General features: G+C 33.2%; 1 protein-coding gene across 6 annotated transcripts in view; it reads left to right on the top strand.

Moving 5' to 3' along the window:
* CEP350 (centrosomal protein 350) overlaps positions 1 to 15,521 on the top strand; it is a 110,961-nt gene that overhangs the window by 11,001 nt on the left and 84,439 nt on the right. For 3 of the 6 annotated variants that reach the window (XM_023531247.1, XM_023531244.1, XM_011361216.2), the window contains exons 2-7: positions 1,179 to 1,264; positions 2,197 to 2,243; positions 3,945 to 4,056; positions 4,876 to 5,035; positions 7,756 to 8,378; positions 12,571 to 12,684. In XM_023531247.1, the coding sequence (XP_023387015.1) occupies positions 1,192 to 1,264; positions 2,197 to 2,243; positions 3,945 to 4,056; positions 4,876 to 5,035; positions 7,756 to 8,378; positions 12,571 to 12,684 (1,129 nt within the window). In that variant the 5' untranslated portion in view covers positions 1,179 to 1,191. The remainder of the gene's footprint in view (positions 1 to 1,178; positions 1,265 to 2,196; positions 2,244 to 3,944; positions 4,057 to 4,875; positions 5,036 to 7,755; positions 8,379 to 12,570; positions 12,685 to 15,521) is intronic. The other 3 variants (XM_011361217.2, XM_023531245.1, XM_023531246.1) reach the window with 2 other exon arrangements.

Genomic DNA, 15,521 nt, shown 5'->3' with positions numbered 1-15,521 from the left:
TGATGCCAGCGTTGGGGAGCAGCTGCAAATACAGATGAAACTTCGCTTGCCCACCGCTCATCTCCTGCTGTGTGGCCCAGTTCCTAACAGGTCACGGACCGGTACTGGTCCACGGCCAGAGGGTTGGGAACCCTTGTGTTAAAGGATAGTCTGGAAGGGATTTATAGGCAATGACATTAGCGTTTGGCTTTGAAGGTATTACTGCCAGAGAAAATTTAGGAAAAGAAGTTATGGAGATAATGAGTATGTCTGGACATTCGGAGAATAGCCACTCTAGGTGTGGCTATTCGACAGTGCAGTTAGCAAGGGCTGGGCTGCAAAGTAAGGTTGTGGACGCTTCCAAGCCCATTATGCTAAGGAATTTGGAACTTTATCCCATAGGTGATAGTTGTTGAAGAGTTATAAAAGCAGAGTTGTTAGGCTGTTTCAGAAAGATAACTTTGGTTGCAATATGGAGAATAGATCAGGAGCAGAATAATTTAGGAATCTTTTTACCATAATTTAGGCTCAAGATGATGCTCTGTACAGAGGCAAGGGGAAGAGAGAAATTAGAGAAATATCTTAATTTTTTTCAACAGCTTTATGGAGCATATTTTATATAGTGTAGCAGAGAAACATTTTAAAGATAGTATGTCTACCTCTCTTAAATATTGGCAGATTAAATAGGCAAAAGAATACACAGATGTTCAATTAATAAATAAATCCAAAATTCCCATATGCTATAAAGTCGTGTTGTATATAAAACATTTAACTGGGAGGTAGTTTAATTGTTGCTCAAAAAATTATCTTGAATAAGTTTAATATTTGATATGGTAAACACTTTAAAGTGACTAGAAAAGACATTTTGCAAATTAAAAATTATACTTTAAAGATAGTAAGAGTTTAGATTCTCCTCTTTCTTTAAAGAGATTTTTTTCATTGTACCTTTCCCTCATTCCTTTTTTCTGTCTTTTATAGGAAATGGTGATGTTTTATTATATATATATTCTTATGCAAAGAACAGACCTACTTAAATATTAGAATATCAGGAACTCTTAAGAGGGTATAAAGATAACTTTTAGAGATGACAGAATCCTTTTCTGACTTAGTGGAAGGCAAGATGAATCAGAGCATTTTCTTTACAAACATTATAACAACATTGTAACTGATGTTCAGGGGATGCTGATATGTGATTGCAGGTAAATTGGCAGGATGAGGAGCAGCAAATCAAAAGAGGTGCCTTTACCAAGTCCAAGGAGCTCTCAAAGCAAGGATGCTGTGCAAGGTATGATTTGTTTTTTTAAAAACTGAACTCAATCCCTTGTTTGGGTCATATGTATAAAATTTAGGGCTAACCAATAAATGAAAATTACACATAAGCTTTGATTTATAAAAAGTGGCTAAATTAAAAAATTCAGTTTTGTTTTCAAAGGCACGCTATGGTAAACTTTTGTAAAGTAAAAAATTATTTTTAAAAAAGGATCAGTATATGTAAAATTAGTTTTACACAATTAGAAATTCTGACTTCACATCAATAAATGGTATAATATAGCTTTTAATACAGTTATAGACCAATAGTGCACAGATAACAAAAGTAATTTTTTAGATGATGTGTTGGGAGTAACTTTAATTTAGATTATGATATTTTTTGAGGGACACTGACAAACTGGAGTACATCTGGAGGAAGATTATTGGGTTTGTGAGGGATCTGGAAATCATGTCACATGAGGAGCATTTTGAGGAAATAAAAATATTTATCCTAGAGAAGGATGACTCAGGAAATATTGTGGCCTTATACTATGATTTGAAGGTCTGTTAATCTGAAAGAATAAATAGATTATACCTTTGTTTCTACTGATATTCTAAGTCTGGAGTAGTTTTCTAATCTTTACACATCAGAATGTGAAATGCAATACAATACAATACAAAATTTTGTATTGGTTCAGTTCTTTTGGGGTAAATTGTTGGAGATATCTAATGGTGATATGGGTGGGAGTTAGTCCAACTGTCCTATGGACCGATGGGACCTGTGTCGAACTAAACCATGTGTTGAGAGAAGAACCGTGTTTTGACTCACTATATGATACAACACTTGCTGAGGAATAGTTCTGCCTAATAAAGTGATTCTCGCTTTTGAGTGCATTTGGGAGCACTCAGAATGCAGATTCTGAGGTCCATTTCAGAGATTCTGATTCAGTGAATATCAATGTTCCCCAGCAGATATAACCACATCGTGGGATGCACTTTCTCAGACCAAGGCTGCTGTAAGTAGTTATGGCTTTCATTTTTTCTGGTTTAAAATTGATTTTTTGTTATGATTGAATACAGTTTTTTCTATAGTGCTTTTTTGGAGGAAAAATAAAGTTAAGTATTTTGGTAGTAGTTATGTACCATATATTACAAAATGAATGTTAATGACAACTATTAAACAGTAAAAGAATAATCCAGATACTACTTTAGATATCAAGAACATTAACACTATGGCGTATAAAGTATTCAAATAATTTTTTATTCTTCTTTAATAAATTTGCTCATTTGGTATGTTGAAATGAAGATTTAAAACAATGAATTTGGAAAGGCGAGTCTGTGTCTATGTAGAAGGCTCAGAGTCAGAGGAAATGAAAGGAACAGCTCTTGAATGGATTGTGAGTTACCTCTTTTTTGTGGTAATAATAGACAGTTTTCTTGTAGCCCTACTGAAGAAGGATGGCTAGGTAACCTGTTGTCTTCTGTCCAGTCTTGTCTAGAGTTTGGGAATCCACATTTGGCAAGCGTTGAGTAGTCTCTTCAGAGGAAGACCCCTTCCCTTTTCTTTTCTTTTTTTGATTTGCTCTCTGAGCACATTACTCTTCTAATATGTTCTTTGTTTTCTTTTGTATCACCTACCTGAATTTGAATCACCTATTTTTTTACTTTTTGGATATGGCATTTTCTGTTCCCTAATCTTTTGAACTGATTTGAAAACTAATCTGGAAAAGGTACTAGAACCTAGATTTGGTCATACTGCAGGGTCCAATTTTGGTCCCATATATACAGCAATATGTATTCTCTCTCTTCTACGTAAGCATTATAACATCTATTATGTAGGAATAGTTTCTATCCCCTCATCCGATTTAGAGCTGAACTATTAGTTTTTCAAAATTATTATTTTTTTAAAAGAATTTTTAAGGATGATAAGGGGCTCATGATGTAAATGGGAGGAAGCCTGATACAGAACCATTGATATTATAGGGTTATTTCAATTTCGTGAGTCCATTGCACTGCAAAAATTTGAAAGATAACTCAGAATTTTATACAGAGTTTTTATCTCTCCATGGTGGAATTTTGATGATCTTAATTTCACTTTTTTGGTACCTTTTCTGTTTTCTCCAAGTTTTCTCTTATAAGCATGTCATACTCTACTATTTAGGGAAATTGCTTTTTAAAATCATTGAGAACATTGATAGTCATGCCAGAAGTTAACTTATATTGTTAAATGTATGGAAGCCTGAATTCTGTCTTGTAAATTTTGTCCTTATTGTGAAACTTATTTTAGAGACATAAGATTATAAAATGTGGCTGTTTGAATAGTCCTACATTTTAGTCCAGCCTAATTCCTGATTTTTGCATGTAAAATGTGCAAGATATGTGCATAACAATATGCAGAATATAATGTCAGATAATGTACTGCTTTAAAAAAACCTCACTTAAAAAATTAGATCAACAAGACAAATAGAAACTCTTTGATATTCTTCATAATCTTTTTTATTTGCTTGTCAAATTTGGGCAGTATTGTGTCTGTTGTAAGTATAGCTAAAGTAGTAAATAATGAAACTAATATTTTTTTTGTTCATTAAAACATTCCTGAGTTTTTTCCACTTTTGGGAAAGGTATTGGACAATACAGTTTTAAATAACTATGTGAATCGATGGTAGCTGGTTTATTTACAGGATTAACCTATTTGTTGTAATGGTGTTTAACTTTAGCTGAGACACATTGAAAACAAATTAGAAGTAGCCCCTACAAGTACAGCTGTTTGTGATTCTGTCATGGATACCAAGAAATCTGCAAGTGCTACTCGAAAAATAAGTAGAAAAGGTATGTATGAAGTTATTTCTAAAGATATTAATATGTGAAATATAAATTTTTGAAGTTAACTTTGTTTCAATTTAATTTCTTCTTATGGTCCCGTGTACAAGAGAATAACTCTTGTCAGAGACTCTGCGTCATCAGCATTTAGGTTTTTTTCTTTAGTACTGTTCAGTGACTGTAGGTGACGTTTCCCCATATTTTGATCAGGGACTTCAGCACCACTGCATCAGCTTTGACAATGAGTTTTCATTTGTTTCCAGTGATGAGAATTTGATCTTGAGCCTTTGGGGGTTATATGTGCCTTTTTTTAAATTCGCAGGTACAGTAGTATGTCACTTTGAAATTTAGTCGGCTTAATTAGATTTATATTTTTGGGGGGGTTTAAAATCATAAATGGAATATCTGTCTTATAGATGCTATTATAAGTTGACACAATGCAAATATTTTCTTTGGTTACCTTTCATATATTTAATTCTGTGTTTTCTTGTTAGTGGGCCATAACCTGCAGGTTAGACCTTTCTACCAAAACTGATTTTTTTTTTAACCTGTGAGTCTGTTGGGTTTTATCTAATACTTCTTTTTTTGAATGAGAGCCTTTGGCAAAAAAATTTTATGTTGAATTTTATTTTGCATTATTTGCTCAGAATACAGTCTTTCTCTATAGATGGAGTTACTATAGTAAAACCAGAATATGTTTCATCTACTTATATAATATCTAACTAGAGATGCCAGAAATAATAGATACTTAAGTTATTAGAGACTAGGCAAATTCAGAGGCAGTCGTATTTTATATTATATGTTCTCACAGATTTCCCTTTCCTTCAGATGGTAGATACCTGGATGATTCTTTGCTCAATGCTCCAACCTCCAAATCTTCTAAATCACGAAAAGAGAAATCTCGTAGTCCTCTCAGAGCTACCACCCTGGAGAGTAATGTAAAGAAAAATAATCATGTGGAATTTCGTGAACCTTTGGCTTCTTACAGGTTAGTTTTTTTGTTTTTAAGTTATCAAACAGGGCTACCCGTGATTTTTACAGTAGGATTATAGTTTATTTTCTGAGTTTTTTATTTTCTGGCTCTAGTATTATTACCTTTTTCATTAAAAAAAAAAAAAGCAAAAAAAGTTTATATATATATGAAATACTAACTTTCTACTCTTTTAGATTAAATATTTGGGGGGAAGAAGTAATAAATATTTGCTCCAGCACTACCACCATCGTAAATATGTTTCCTACAGAAAAATAGTGTGTGTTCTACATATTGAACTTTGTATGGCTTAATTTTCTTCTCTTCCTCCTTCTCTTTCCTCTTCCTCTTCTTCCCTTCCTCTTCTTTTTCTCCTCCTCCTCCTCTTCTTCCATTAACCAGTTACCTAAAATTTCTTTCTTCTAGAGAATGTGAGTTGGTTTATTGTTTTAACTTTTTGCCAGTGGCTCTTTTCAGCAACTTAGTCAGATATGTTCAAGCTCGATGTCTGAATTTTGTTAGTATGGATAATATAAATTGCTTTATGTTTTTGTTAGCTAATAATTTAGGATATTCAACAAAATTATCAAATTTTGTATTTTTTGAGGGACATTTTACTAATGATATAAATGTGTTTGTGCCCTTAGTATAGCAAATATTAATAAGTAATAAACTGGACCTCATATTGCTTTCATTTATAAACATTATTAGTATTTTAAAGTGTTAATCGATAAATCAAGGAGTTTCATGATGGTGCTTGATAGTACTGGGTGTATGTTTGTACTCATTAATTTGAGAGAAATAATTTGGGAGATGGAAGTGGATTATAACTTCAGTTTTCAATGTGTTCAGTTTGATGCAATTTTGAAATATCTAAGTGAAAATATTGAGTAGGCATTTGAAAATTTGAGTAGGAATGTATACGGAAAGGTCAGGGCTAGGAATACAAATTAGAGCTTTGTCACTAGTGTTGAAGTGATAAAAACGGTGAAAAAATATAGAGAGAAGGCCAGACATTTAACCTGGGTAAAAGTACATAGGTTAGAAAGAAGAGAAAGGAAAAATTTGAAAAATAATCAGAGTTCAGTATCTTTAACTCTAAAAATGTAAAGCAAATTGCCTAGAAACATAATCACTATTAGAATTGAAGCTAAATTACTATTTATATTCTGATGTTTTTCCTGCTGAGTATACTCCCTGATATTTAAAATTGGGTAAAATGTCTATCTTTTAAGAAAAGAAAACTACACCTATAGGATAGCTGTGAATAGAACACCTTTCACCTGACCAACTTCATTCATTACTTCAAACTCATTTTTTAACACCTTCTATGTGAAACATTGTGAGATCTATTTCTACCTCCATTCCATTCGCCTAGCCAATTTAACCCTTCCTCTGTGCTCCTATAATACTATATAACTTCTGCTATTAGAGCATTTTCCTATTGTATTATATTTTGATTTCCTATCTGTCCATTACATTAGTTTATGGCCATAAATCTATCTTATTCTCAAAGTGCTATCTTAATGTCTATTATTTCTAAGTATTTTATCAATATTTTTTCCCAACATTTTATTATGAAAATTTTTATGTGTATAAAAGAGTTCAAAGAATTGTATAGTGAACACCCTTATATGTGTTTAGCAAATATTTAATGAGTGAGTGAATGAAAGACTGTGCCAATTCTCCCTCTCTCCATCTGTCCCTTCCTGTTTGATTGTCCTTCCTTTTTAAGATTGAGACATGGTATGTAACGTACCTTTTTATGCTTTATTTTATTTTCTACATGTGTTAATTTTAGACTCAAATCATTTAAACTGGATTGTTACACTCTAGTTAAGATAATGAAAATAATTACAGTTAGTCTTGATATCTAGTAGAAGTTACAGGATTCAGATCTCAGCCCCCATCTCGTTTAATAATCATCCACTCAGAACAGGATCTAATGTTTTCTGGGTCATGGACCCTAGTGAGAATCTGATGAAAGCTGTAGACTATCTTCTTAGAAAAATGTACATACTCATACTCATAATAGATATAATAGATATAATTACCATATTATGCTGTAATAGAGTCATAGTTTTAAGAATTTTTATGGTAGTGTTTTATGCCTTTTCATGAAACATCTTGATCAGTTCTATACAGTAGACCCATTAATACGAGTCACACACATGTAATTTAAACATTTTTAGTAGTCAGATACACATAAAGATATTTTACATTCTTGTTATCATTGTTTTAGATCTTTAGAACTCAGTACGTGATTTACATTACAGCACATCACAGTTCAGACTAGCCACATTCAAGTGCTTAATAGTCACATATGGCTAATGTCCACTCTTTCAGACATTGCAGGTCCAAATTGTTGTCATGTCTGCTTATATAATTTTGTTGGTTAGTTTTCATGATTCATGAACATTTTGGTAAAAGGTGTCAAGTGAATATTCAAAGTCAATTGTAATCCTATTTTCTCGGGTTCTTAAAGAAATCACTCCATACATCTTTTGCATTTTTCTTATTTTATAATATGCAAATTATGATTGAGAACTTGCTAGAGGGGTCAGTGAACATTGAGTCTTAATATTAGTAATGGTTATTGTTTTTAACCCATTGGAATTTCTGCGTTTTTTCTTTTTTTGGTCTCTAATGTTAGCTTAGAGTTTTCCATTTGTATGACTGGTTTCAGTTTGTCTGTTTTTTGTACTTTTTATTTAAAACTTGTTATTTTTTAATAATAGGGAAATTCATGGCACACCTTCCAATATAAGTCCCAGCCCTTTAGAGTCAAAGCATGCATATTGTGTGGATGTCAATGAAGAAAAGCCTGAGAATGGGAACCGGTTGATAAGCAGTCGAGAAGAACGGAATGTACACTGCTGTGATTTTGAGAGTTCCCAATCATCTATCATCAATGATACTGTTATTAGGTTTTTAAACGATAGACCAGCAATTGATGCATTACAGAATTCTGAATGTTTGATTAAGATGGCAGCTTCTATGAGAACTGAGGAAGAAAAACCTAATAGAACAAAAGGAAACGAAAACAATTTGAAGGCTGCTGTCAGTAACATGGGCCATAATGTTGATCCAAAAGTGTTACGGCTAACTGACTCTTCTCCATCTTCTACTAGTACTTCTGCTTCCCAAAGATTAGATACCTTAAAGCGGCGACAACATGATGTCAAACTAGAAAAACTCAAGGAGCGGATTAGGAAACAGTGGGAACACTCTGAAGAAACAAATGGTCGGGGCCAGAATCTGGGTCATATTGACCACCCAGTAATGGTTGTTAATGTTGATAACTCAGTGACAGCAAAAGTCAGGAAAGTGGCAACAGCACCACCTGCTCCAGCATATAAAGGTTTGTAAACAATCTTTGTATCTTCCTCTTTCTTTCTGCCTCCTTGTCCTCGTTTCTCCCTAGGATGTACTTGAGTAGAGATGATCATCTTTAGAACAAAGTGTGATTCTCACATCTAGTGCATAAGAAATTAATTCAGGGTGCAGGTTAAAAATGCAGATTTCTGGATGCTACACTGGACCTAAACCAGAATTTCTGGGTCTATGCCCAGCATTGAAATTTTTAACAAGTCCATCAGGAGATTCTTATAGTTTGTGAATCACTATATGAACATTTAATAAGTTGAACAAAAGAGGAAATAAAAGTACATTTTCAGAGAACTGAAAGAATATTGATCTTACTCTGCTATTGTATTTGGATTGCTATTAGGAATTTTTTTCAAAAGTAATATTTAAAAAATAATTCAGTCAATTCCAGTTAAAATTTGGTTACAGAATATTTTGGCACTGACATTTGATTTCCGTTATTTTAACTTTCAAATTTTGACACTAAGGGTTTTTCTCCCCATGTTTAAGAAAACAAATATTTAAATCGGATATTGGTAGATTTCCATTGAGAAAATGCTTTTCAGAGAGAATTTCTGTTTTTAGCCACTCAAGTTTTTCTGTATGCTAGATTTAAGGAGTTTGTATTTTTATGTTCTTGAAATTATTTTTACAGGGTCATACATGTAAAGTTTTTAATAAAGAGTTAAGTGATTGATCAGGTTAGTCTATGTTAGACTTTTGTCATTGTGGCTTTTCTTTTGTGGGCATTTTCCCAAGTTTTTCTAGATAAATGTATGAAGATCGAAATATTGTCAAGATTTATTTCTTCTCTTAGTTTTAAGTTATTAATGAGCTAGGACAGTTTTTGCTGTAGTCAACTTTGTTTTGTATTTTTCTACCAAGTCTAATTTTTCTCTGACCACTTTAGTAGTTTTTTTATAGTCCTAAAGTGTCTTTTATCATTTTTTTCTGCAGAACAAATTGTACTGTATACAGTTTGAGCAATTATCAGTTTTGTGTTTATTATGTTTTGCTAGTGATATTCATTCTGAATTAGATAAAAATGGATAATTTGCATTTTATTCTGGCTAATTTGTGATAAAATTGTGAGCAATTTCCTTTAGAGGAGTACTGAAAATAATGACTGTTATCTATGATTGGTCTAACATATTATTAATAAAATTCTTTTATTTCCTTTTAGTTACTTTCGTATCATGTAGTAATTGTCCACATTGTTGACAAAGTAAATAGCAAATAGTGGAGTCAAAGTGTTCTTGTTGTTTCTGATGGTGATTATCCAAAACTTTTGCCGTACTTATATCAGACCATTAAATGCAGATTATGTATTTAAGGTTTGTTCATTCTAGAAGTTAAAGTTCTGAAATTCCAGTTATTCCAGTAAGACAAAGTTAAGTTGGTCAATTTGAATCTATATTTTATTTAATAATTTATAAAAATCAAAGTTAAAAAGAAATAACCCTAAAGAACCAGAGGAAAAATTTTAACTATAACTTTTTTTGAGTTGGTGACTAGATTTTGCATATTCCTTTCACTTACTAATTTTTTAATGTGCTTGTTTTCATAATAAAATACATATGCTACTTTTGGGGAGTTAATTTCATACATTTGAGAAATTACAACAATATGATTTCAACTGTCCTGAACAATGGATTTATTTTTTTCAACAGCGAATAACTGTTTTTCTGGCAACTTTTGGCAGTGTAAATTTAAAGTATCTTTATATGCTGTATGCTAAAGTGACAATTTCATTTGTTCGAATACATAATTCACTTGGTTCACAAGTCAAAAGATGACAAGTGTGTACCTTGCAAAGCTGTTGTGCTCCAACCACCAGGCCCCCTTTCTGGAGGGTACTTGTGTTAACGATTTGTGTACCCTTCCAGAGAGAATTCTTGCATACTCAGACAAATGAGAAAGACAGAGAGTATTTATTTTCTTTCTCTTTTTATACAGTTGTTAGCGTACTAAACTCGTTCTAGACTTGGTTTTTCTTTTATGTTTTTGTGTGCTTTATTTTTTTAAGGAGACATAGGAAGTGTTTTATGATTCTGCTTTAAATTTCGAAGTACTGAACTCAGTGTTTATGTGATTCTTTCTTATACTTATTTGATTGATATCTTTTTTTTTTTCCTGGTGTAAATGCCCACGAAGGTGAAGGACCTATATTGGTCATTCTTATTTTATTTCAGAGCTTAGTACAGTGTCTTGGACATATGTAAGTACACACAGTAGACTTTTTATTCTATTTAATGAATTCAACTAGTAAGTAAAAAAGTAGATAAAGAATGGAAATAGAGACTGAGAGACAGAAAGAGAAACTGATGTAGATATTGAAAGCTTCTCAAAGTTAACTTATAAGTAAAAATGCAAATATAAAGAAAGACTCCCGTAGAGATAAAAATTTCCTAAAGAGGAGAGGAGAAAAAATGATAGGGTTGAATGTAGAGAGTTGGAATGGGAGTGAAGAAAAGAAATGTTGAGATAGCGATAGATATGCATAGAATTGCCACACTTTCCTTTTTACAAACTGTAGTTTGCAATAGACTGAACACTACTATGTTTATAAATTTTTTCTTTATATAAATATAGTCGTAATCGTGTGCTCCTTGCCACAAATGTAAGGTGAAATTAAGTTTATGCTATCGTACCTAAGAGCTGAATAGATTATTTTCTATTAGACATATAATTTACTTACCAGTACATTTTTATCTAATACCTCTAAAGTGCTTTTACCACTTTTCGATTCTGGCTTATTCTTTATAGTGATTTAATTTTACACATACTTATTGGCTGCCAAGTTTTTGTTAAGTTGAGCCATCTGAAAATATAAATCTTTATACTATTCTGGTTATTGTACTTATTATTATTTTGCAAAATAACATTCCAAGTTCAGTGTATTTCTTAAATGGTGATGAATTTGAAGTAGGAAATCAGAATGACAATTCCTAGGAAAGAGCACACATGTAATGTTTGTTGAGAAATTGAGCAAGTGTGTTTTAAAGACCTACTTTTCACACTTTGAGTGCATTTTGTCTATGTAGGCAGCAGCTTGTCCATTTGTTAGCCACAGGCACAATCAGACAGATGGTAGCAGTTAATGCCTGTCTTCAGAGTAAAGAAGAAGAAGCAGTATAGTCTCTCTTAGTCTTGAGAAGGGTAGTTTGTTACTCTGAAATTTATAATTTATGCTTAACATTTTTTATCATTTAGGGTTTCTCCATTCCTAGTCTTTTCGAACAAGTATATATTGCTTTATCTCAATGAAGCTTACTTTTTCCAAATAATATTTATCAGCACATTATGTGGTAGCTAATTATGCATTACTCTCTTGAAAGTCTATTAAGCTGCTCAAAATCATTAGTTATGTGGAAAATAGAAATCCAAACCATGATGAGATACCAGTTCACACCTACTAGGGTGACTGTAATAAAAAAGAGAGACAATAACAAGTGTTGGTGAGGATATGGAGAAATTGGAACCCTTATACGTCACTGGTGAGCATTTAAAATGGTACAGTCTACTTTAGAAAACAGTTTGTCATTTCCTCAAAAAATTAACATAGAGTTACCATATGACCCAGCAATTCCACTTCTAGGTAAAATACTCAAGGGAAATGCAAATACATGTCCACACAAAAACTTGTACACGAATGTTTATAGTAGCATTATTAATAATAGCTAAAAAATAAAAACACTCCAAATGTCCAACAGTTGATGAGTAGATAATAAATGTTGGCATATCTATACAATGGATTTTCATTTGACAATAAAAAGGAATAAAGCTTTGATACATGTTATACAGTGGATGAACTTTGAAAACATTATGCTAAGTGAAAGAAGCCAGACACAAAAGTCCACATGTATGATTCTATTTATGTGAAATGTCCAGAATAGGCAAATCTGTAAAGATAGAAAGTGGATTAGCAGTTGCCAGGGAATAGAGACAGTGGCGTGGGGAGCCACGCTAACGTACACAGAGTTTCTTTCCAGGGTGATGAAATGCTGTGGAATTAGATCGTGTTGAAAGTTGTGGAGCTTTGTGAATATACTACATACCACTGAGTCGTACACTTTAAAAGAGTGAATTTTATAGTACGTTAATTATATCTCACTTAAAAAAAGTGTAACAAACAAACTTATAAAGCAACTTTGATAAGAATGTTCTGTATTGTTGATATATATTAGGCTTCAATCCTTCAGAGACCAAGATTCGAACACCCGATGGCAAAGTGTGGCAGGAGGCTGAATTTCAAAACATGAGTAGAGAACTGTATCGAGACTTAGCACTTCACTTTGAAGGTGAGAGTAGAGCTTTCTAAGGTTTTGAGTGTTTTATCATACATGCTATCTAACTTATATTTAAACATAAAATTGTCACTAAACTAAAGATATTTTTCTTTTCTTACTGTATGGTGTATGTACTTACTAGTGGTGGTTTCAGTCAGAAGGCTCTCATAGCCTCTCCATTCTGCTCCAGGATTAAAATTAGCATACATGGCTGATGAGACAGAAAGGAGGCTATTTTTAAACTGAGGGCCTTTCAGGATAGGACCTCTCTGATTTGAAAGAAATATAACAGAGTCTAGTGAAGTTTACTTTTATTAGACCTCTGAGATCTTTGAAATGGTTAGTAATTTGGCAAGCAGCAGATAAGAGGGTACTAACATGTGGGCAAAATGCAGAAAGAAATATGAACATTATAGGAAGGGAGTAATGTTCGAGAATTAGAAATATGAAGAATGCATGGAAGATTGGAAAAAATAGGAGAGTCGTACTCATAATGTTTTGAACACCTAGTGTGATTTTGGACAAGATGCTGGGTACTGAGTGTTCTGTATTTTTTACAGTTGAGGAATTGGAGACTCCAAAGTTGCATAGAGTAGTTCAGAATTGAAGCCAAGATTCAAAACCAACTCTGTCTGACTGTAAAGCCTGAGATTTTTCTAGTAAGCCCCCATAGAGATTCTTCTAATGAATTTTGTGGCATTAAGTGTGCCTCTGGTTTTCCTACTATTATTACTGGAACATTTTATTCAGAAATTTTTTTCTCATGTGGAGAGGAAGTATAATGTAATAGTTAAGAGCAAAGATTTTTGAGTCTGCTTACAAGCATTCAAATTCAGGCTCTGCCACTTACTAGCTGTGTATATGACCTGTGTTACATAACCTCTCTTCCTTGATTTTCTGATCTGTAAAATAGGGGTAATAAAAATATATCTCATAAGAGTATCATAGACTAGTAGAATGCCGTATGTCAGAGAGGTTTGCCTTCTTTCTTGTTATGGTATATGAACTTTTCTACCTAAGACCAAACCCATCTACTTGTGTTTTAGATTCCATTTGCTCTTGTGTATTTAAGGACTTACTTTAGCCCTGTTTCCTTTCTGTTGCATCATCAAGCTTTCCCTCTCTACGAGGTCATGCCTGTCAATCTACTGTTTGATAACATGCTGTTATCTCAGCCATCATAAAAGAACCCCTCTTTCGGCTCGACTCTTCAGCTACAGCCCTCTTGATCTCCTTTTTATAGCAAAACTACAAAAAGTTGTCTTCGTTGTCTCCAATTTTTCTCCTCCCTTTTACTCATGAATGCTTTCTATTAGGTTTCTGCTCCTACTTCTCTGTGAACTGCTGTTATCAAGATCATCGGTGACTTCCACGTTGCTAAATCCAATGTTTAATTCTCTTTGTCATTTTACTTGATCTCTCAGCAACATTGGACATGATTGATCACTTCTTCCATGAAACTCTTCACTTGACATCTAAAATACCATAAGGGTTTTGTTTTCCTCCCAAGTCTAGTTGCTCTTTTTCAGTTTTTTTTCCTAATCAACTTCCTGCTCTCTATAAACTTTGGCATTCCCCATTCTCATTACCTGAATCTATCTATCTCACTTCTCTTCCCTCCTTCTTTTTTTCTTTTATCACTTTTTATTTATCTACATACAGACTAGGCAAGCTCATCTAGTCTCAGAGCTTTAAATATTCATTGTTGCTGATGGTTCTCAAATTTATGTCTCTGGTCTAAACTTTTCCTCTGAACTCGGACTGTTATATCCAGCTGCTAACTCTGCATCTCCCTTTGAATGTATAATAGGTTTCTCAAGCTTAAGATATCCCAAGTGGAGATAACTAACTAAATGAGATCACTAAACACCCCTTAAACCTACTCCTCTGGTAATCTCTCCATCTCAGGTAATCTGTCCTACTTGTTCAGGCCCCAAATCTCAGACCTTTTGACCCATACCTTATGTCTAATATTATCTTGAAATATATCTAAAATACTTGACCCACCTCTGTCACTACCAGCTAGGTCAAAGCTACCTTGCCTGGATTACTGCTATTAATAGCCTTTTAACTGGTGTCTTTCCTTCTGCCCTTCTTGGAATAAGTGTATTCTCATCACAGCTGCTAGAGCAAGCTTGTTAAAATTTAATTGAGACCATATTGCTCCTTTGCTCAGAATCTTCCAGAAAAACTTGCCGTCTCATTCTTGAGTAAAACCTGAAGTTCTTACAATGACTTATAAAGCCCTTCATGATCTGGGCCTCAGTTGGTCTCTAACCCTAGTTCTTACTGCTCCTCTCTTTCTTCACTTTATGCACACTGGTAGCCTGCTAGTTCTTAGACACTTGGTATGCTCTTGCCTTAGGGCCTTTGATTCATACTTACTTCCTCTTTGCTCAGAATGCAGAGCTCTGTATGTATTTTAAAGTACATTTATTCAGATCTGTAATTGAGATTAATTTTCACATTTTTATATATGATATGTTCCCCAGATTGGAATTTAAAAAATTAGTGAGTAGTAATTTATATGTGAAAGACCTTGCCATATTTCACTAGCATAGCCATAAAGGGCCTAACTTAGGAATATTATATTGAGCATTTTATGAAGTTTTATTCTAGAAGTTCATGAATATCTCAGCTAGAAATTTTTAAATGAAATTGAAATCTGAAGAAGTGCTTACCTCTGAGATGCTGTGGCTCGGAAAGCATTACTGTTGCAGCTTCTTCCAGTTTGAGAAAACGATGTGAAAAAGAGGTCAATTTCTTAAGGTTTTCCTGAAAAACAAAACAAAACAAACAAAAAAACCCCAGCAGCAACAACAGAGAATTGGAACCTAACAGTGGGGTAG

The sequence above is a fragment of the Pteropus vampyrus genome, unplaced genomic scaffold (genome assembly GCF_000151845.1).
Source record: "Pteropus vampyrus isolate Shadow unplaced genomic scaffold, Pvam_2.0 Scaffold65, whole genome shotgun sequence".
NCBI classification, from domain to species: domain Eukaryota; kingdom Metazoa; phylum Chordata; class Mammalia; order Chiroptera; family Pteropodidae; genus Pteropus; species Pteropus vampyrus.
The sequence above is the reverse complement of the archived record's forward strand: the minus strand, read 5'-3'. Positions and strand labels throughout refer to the sequence as shown.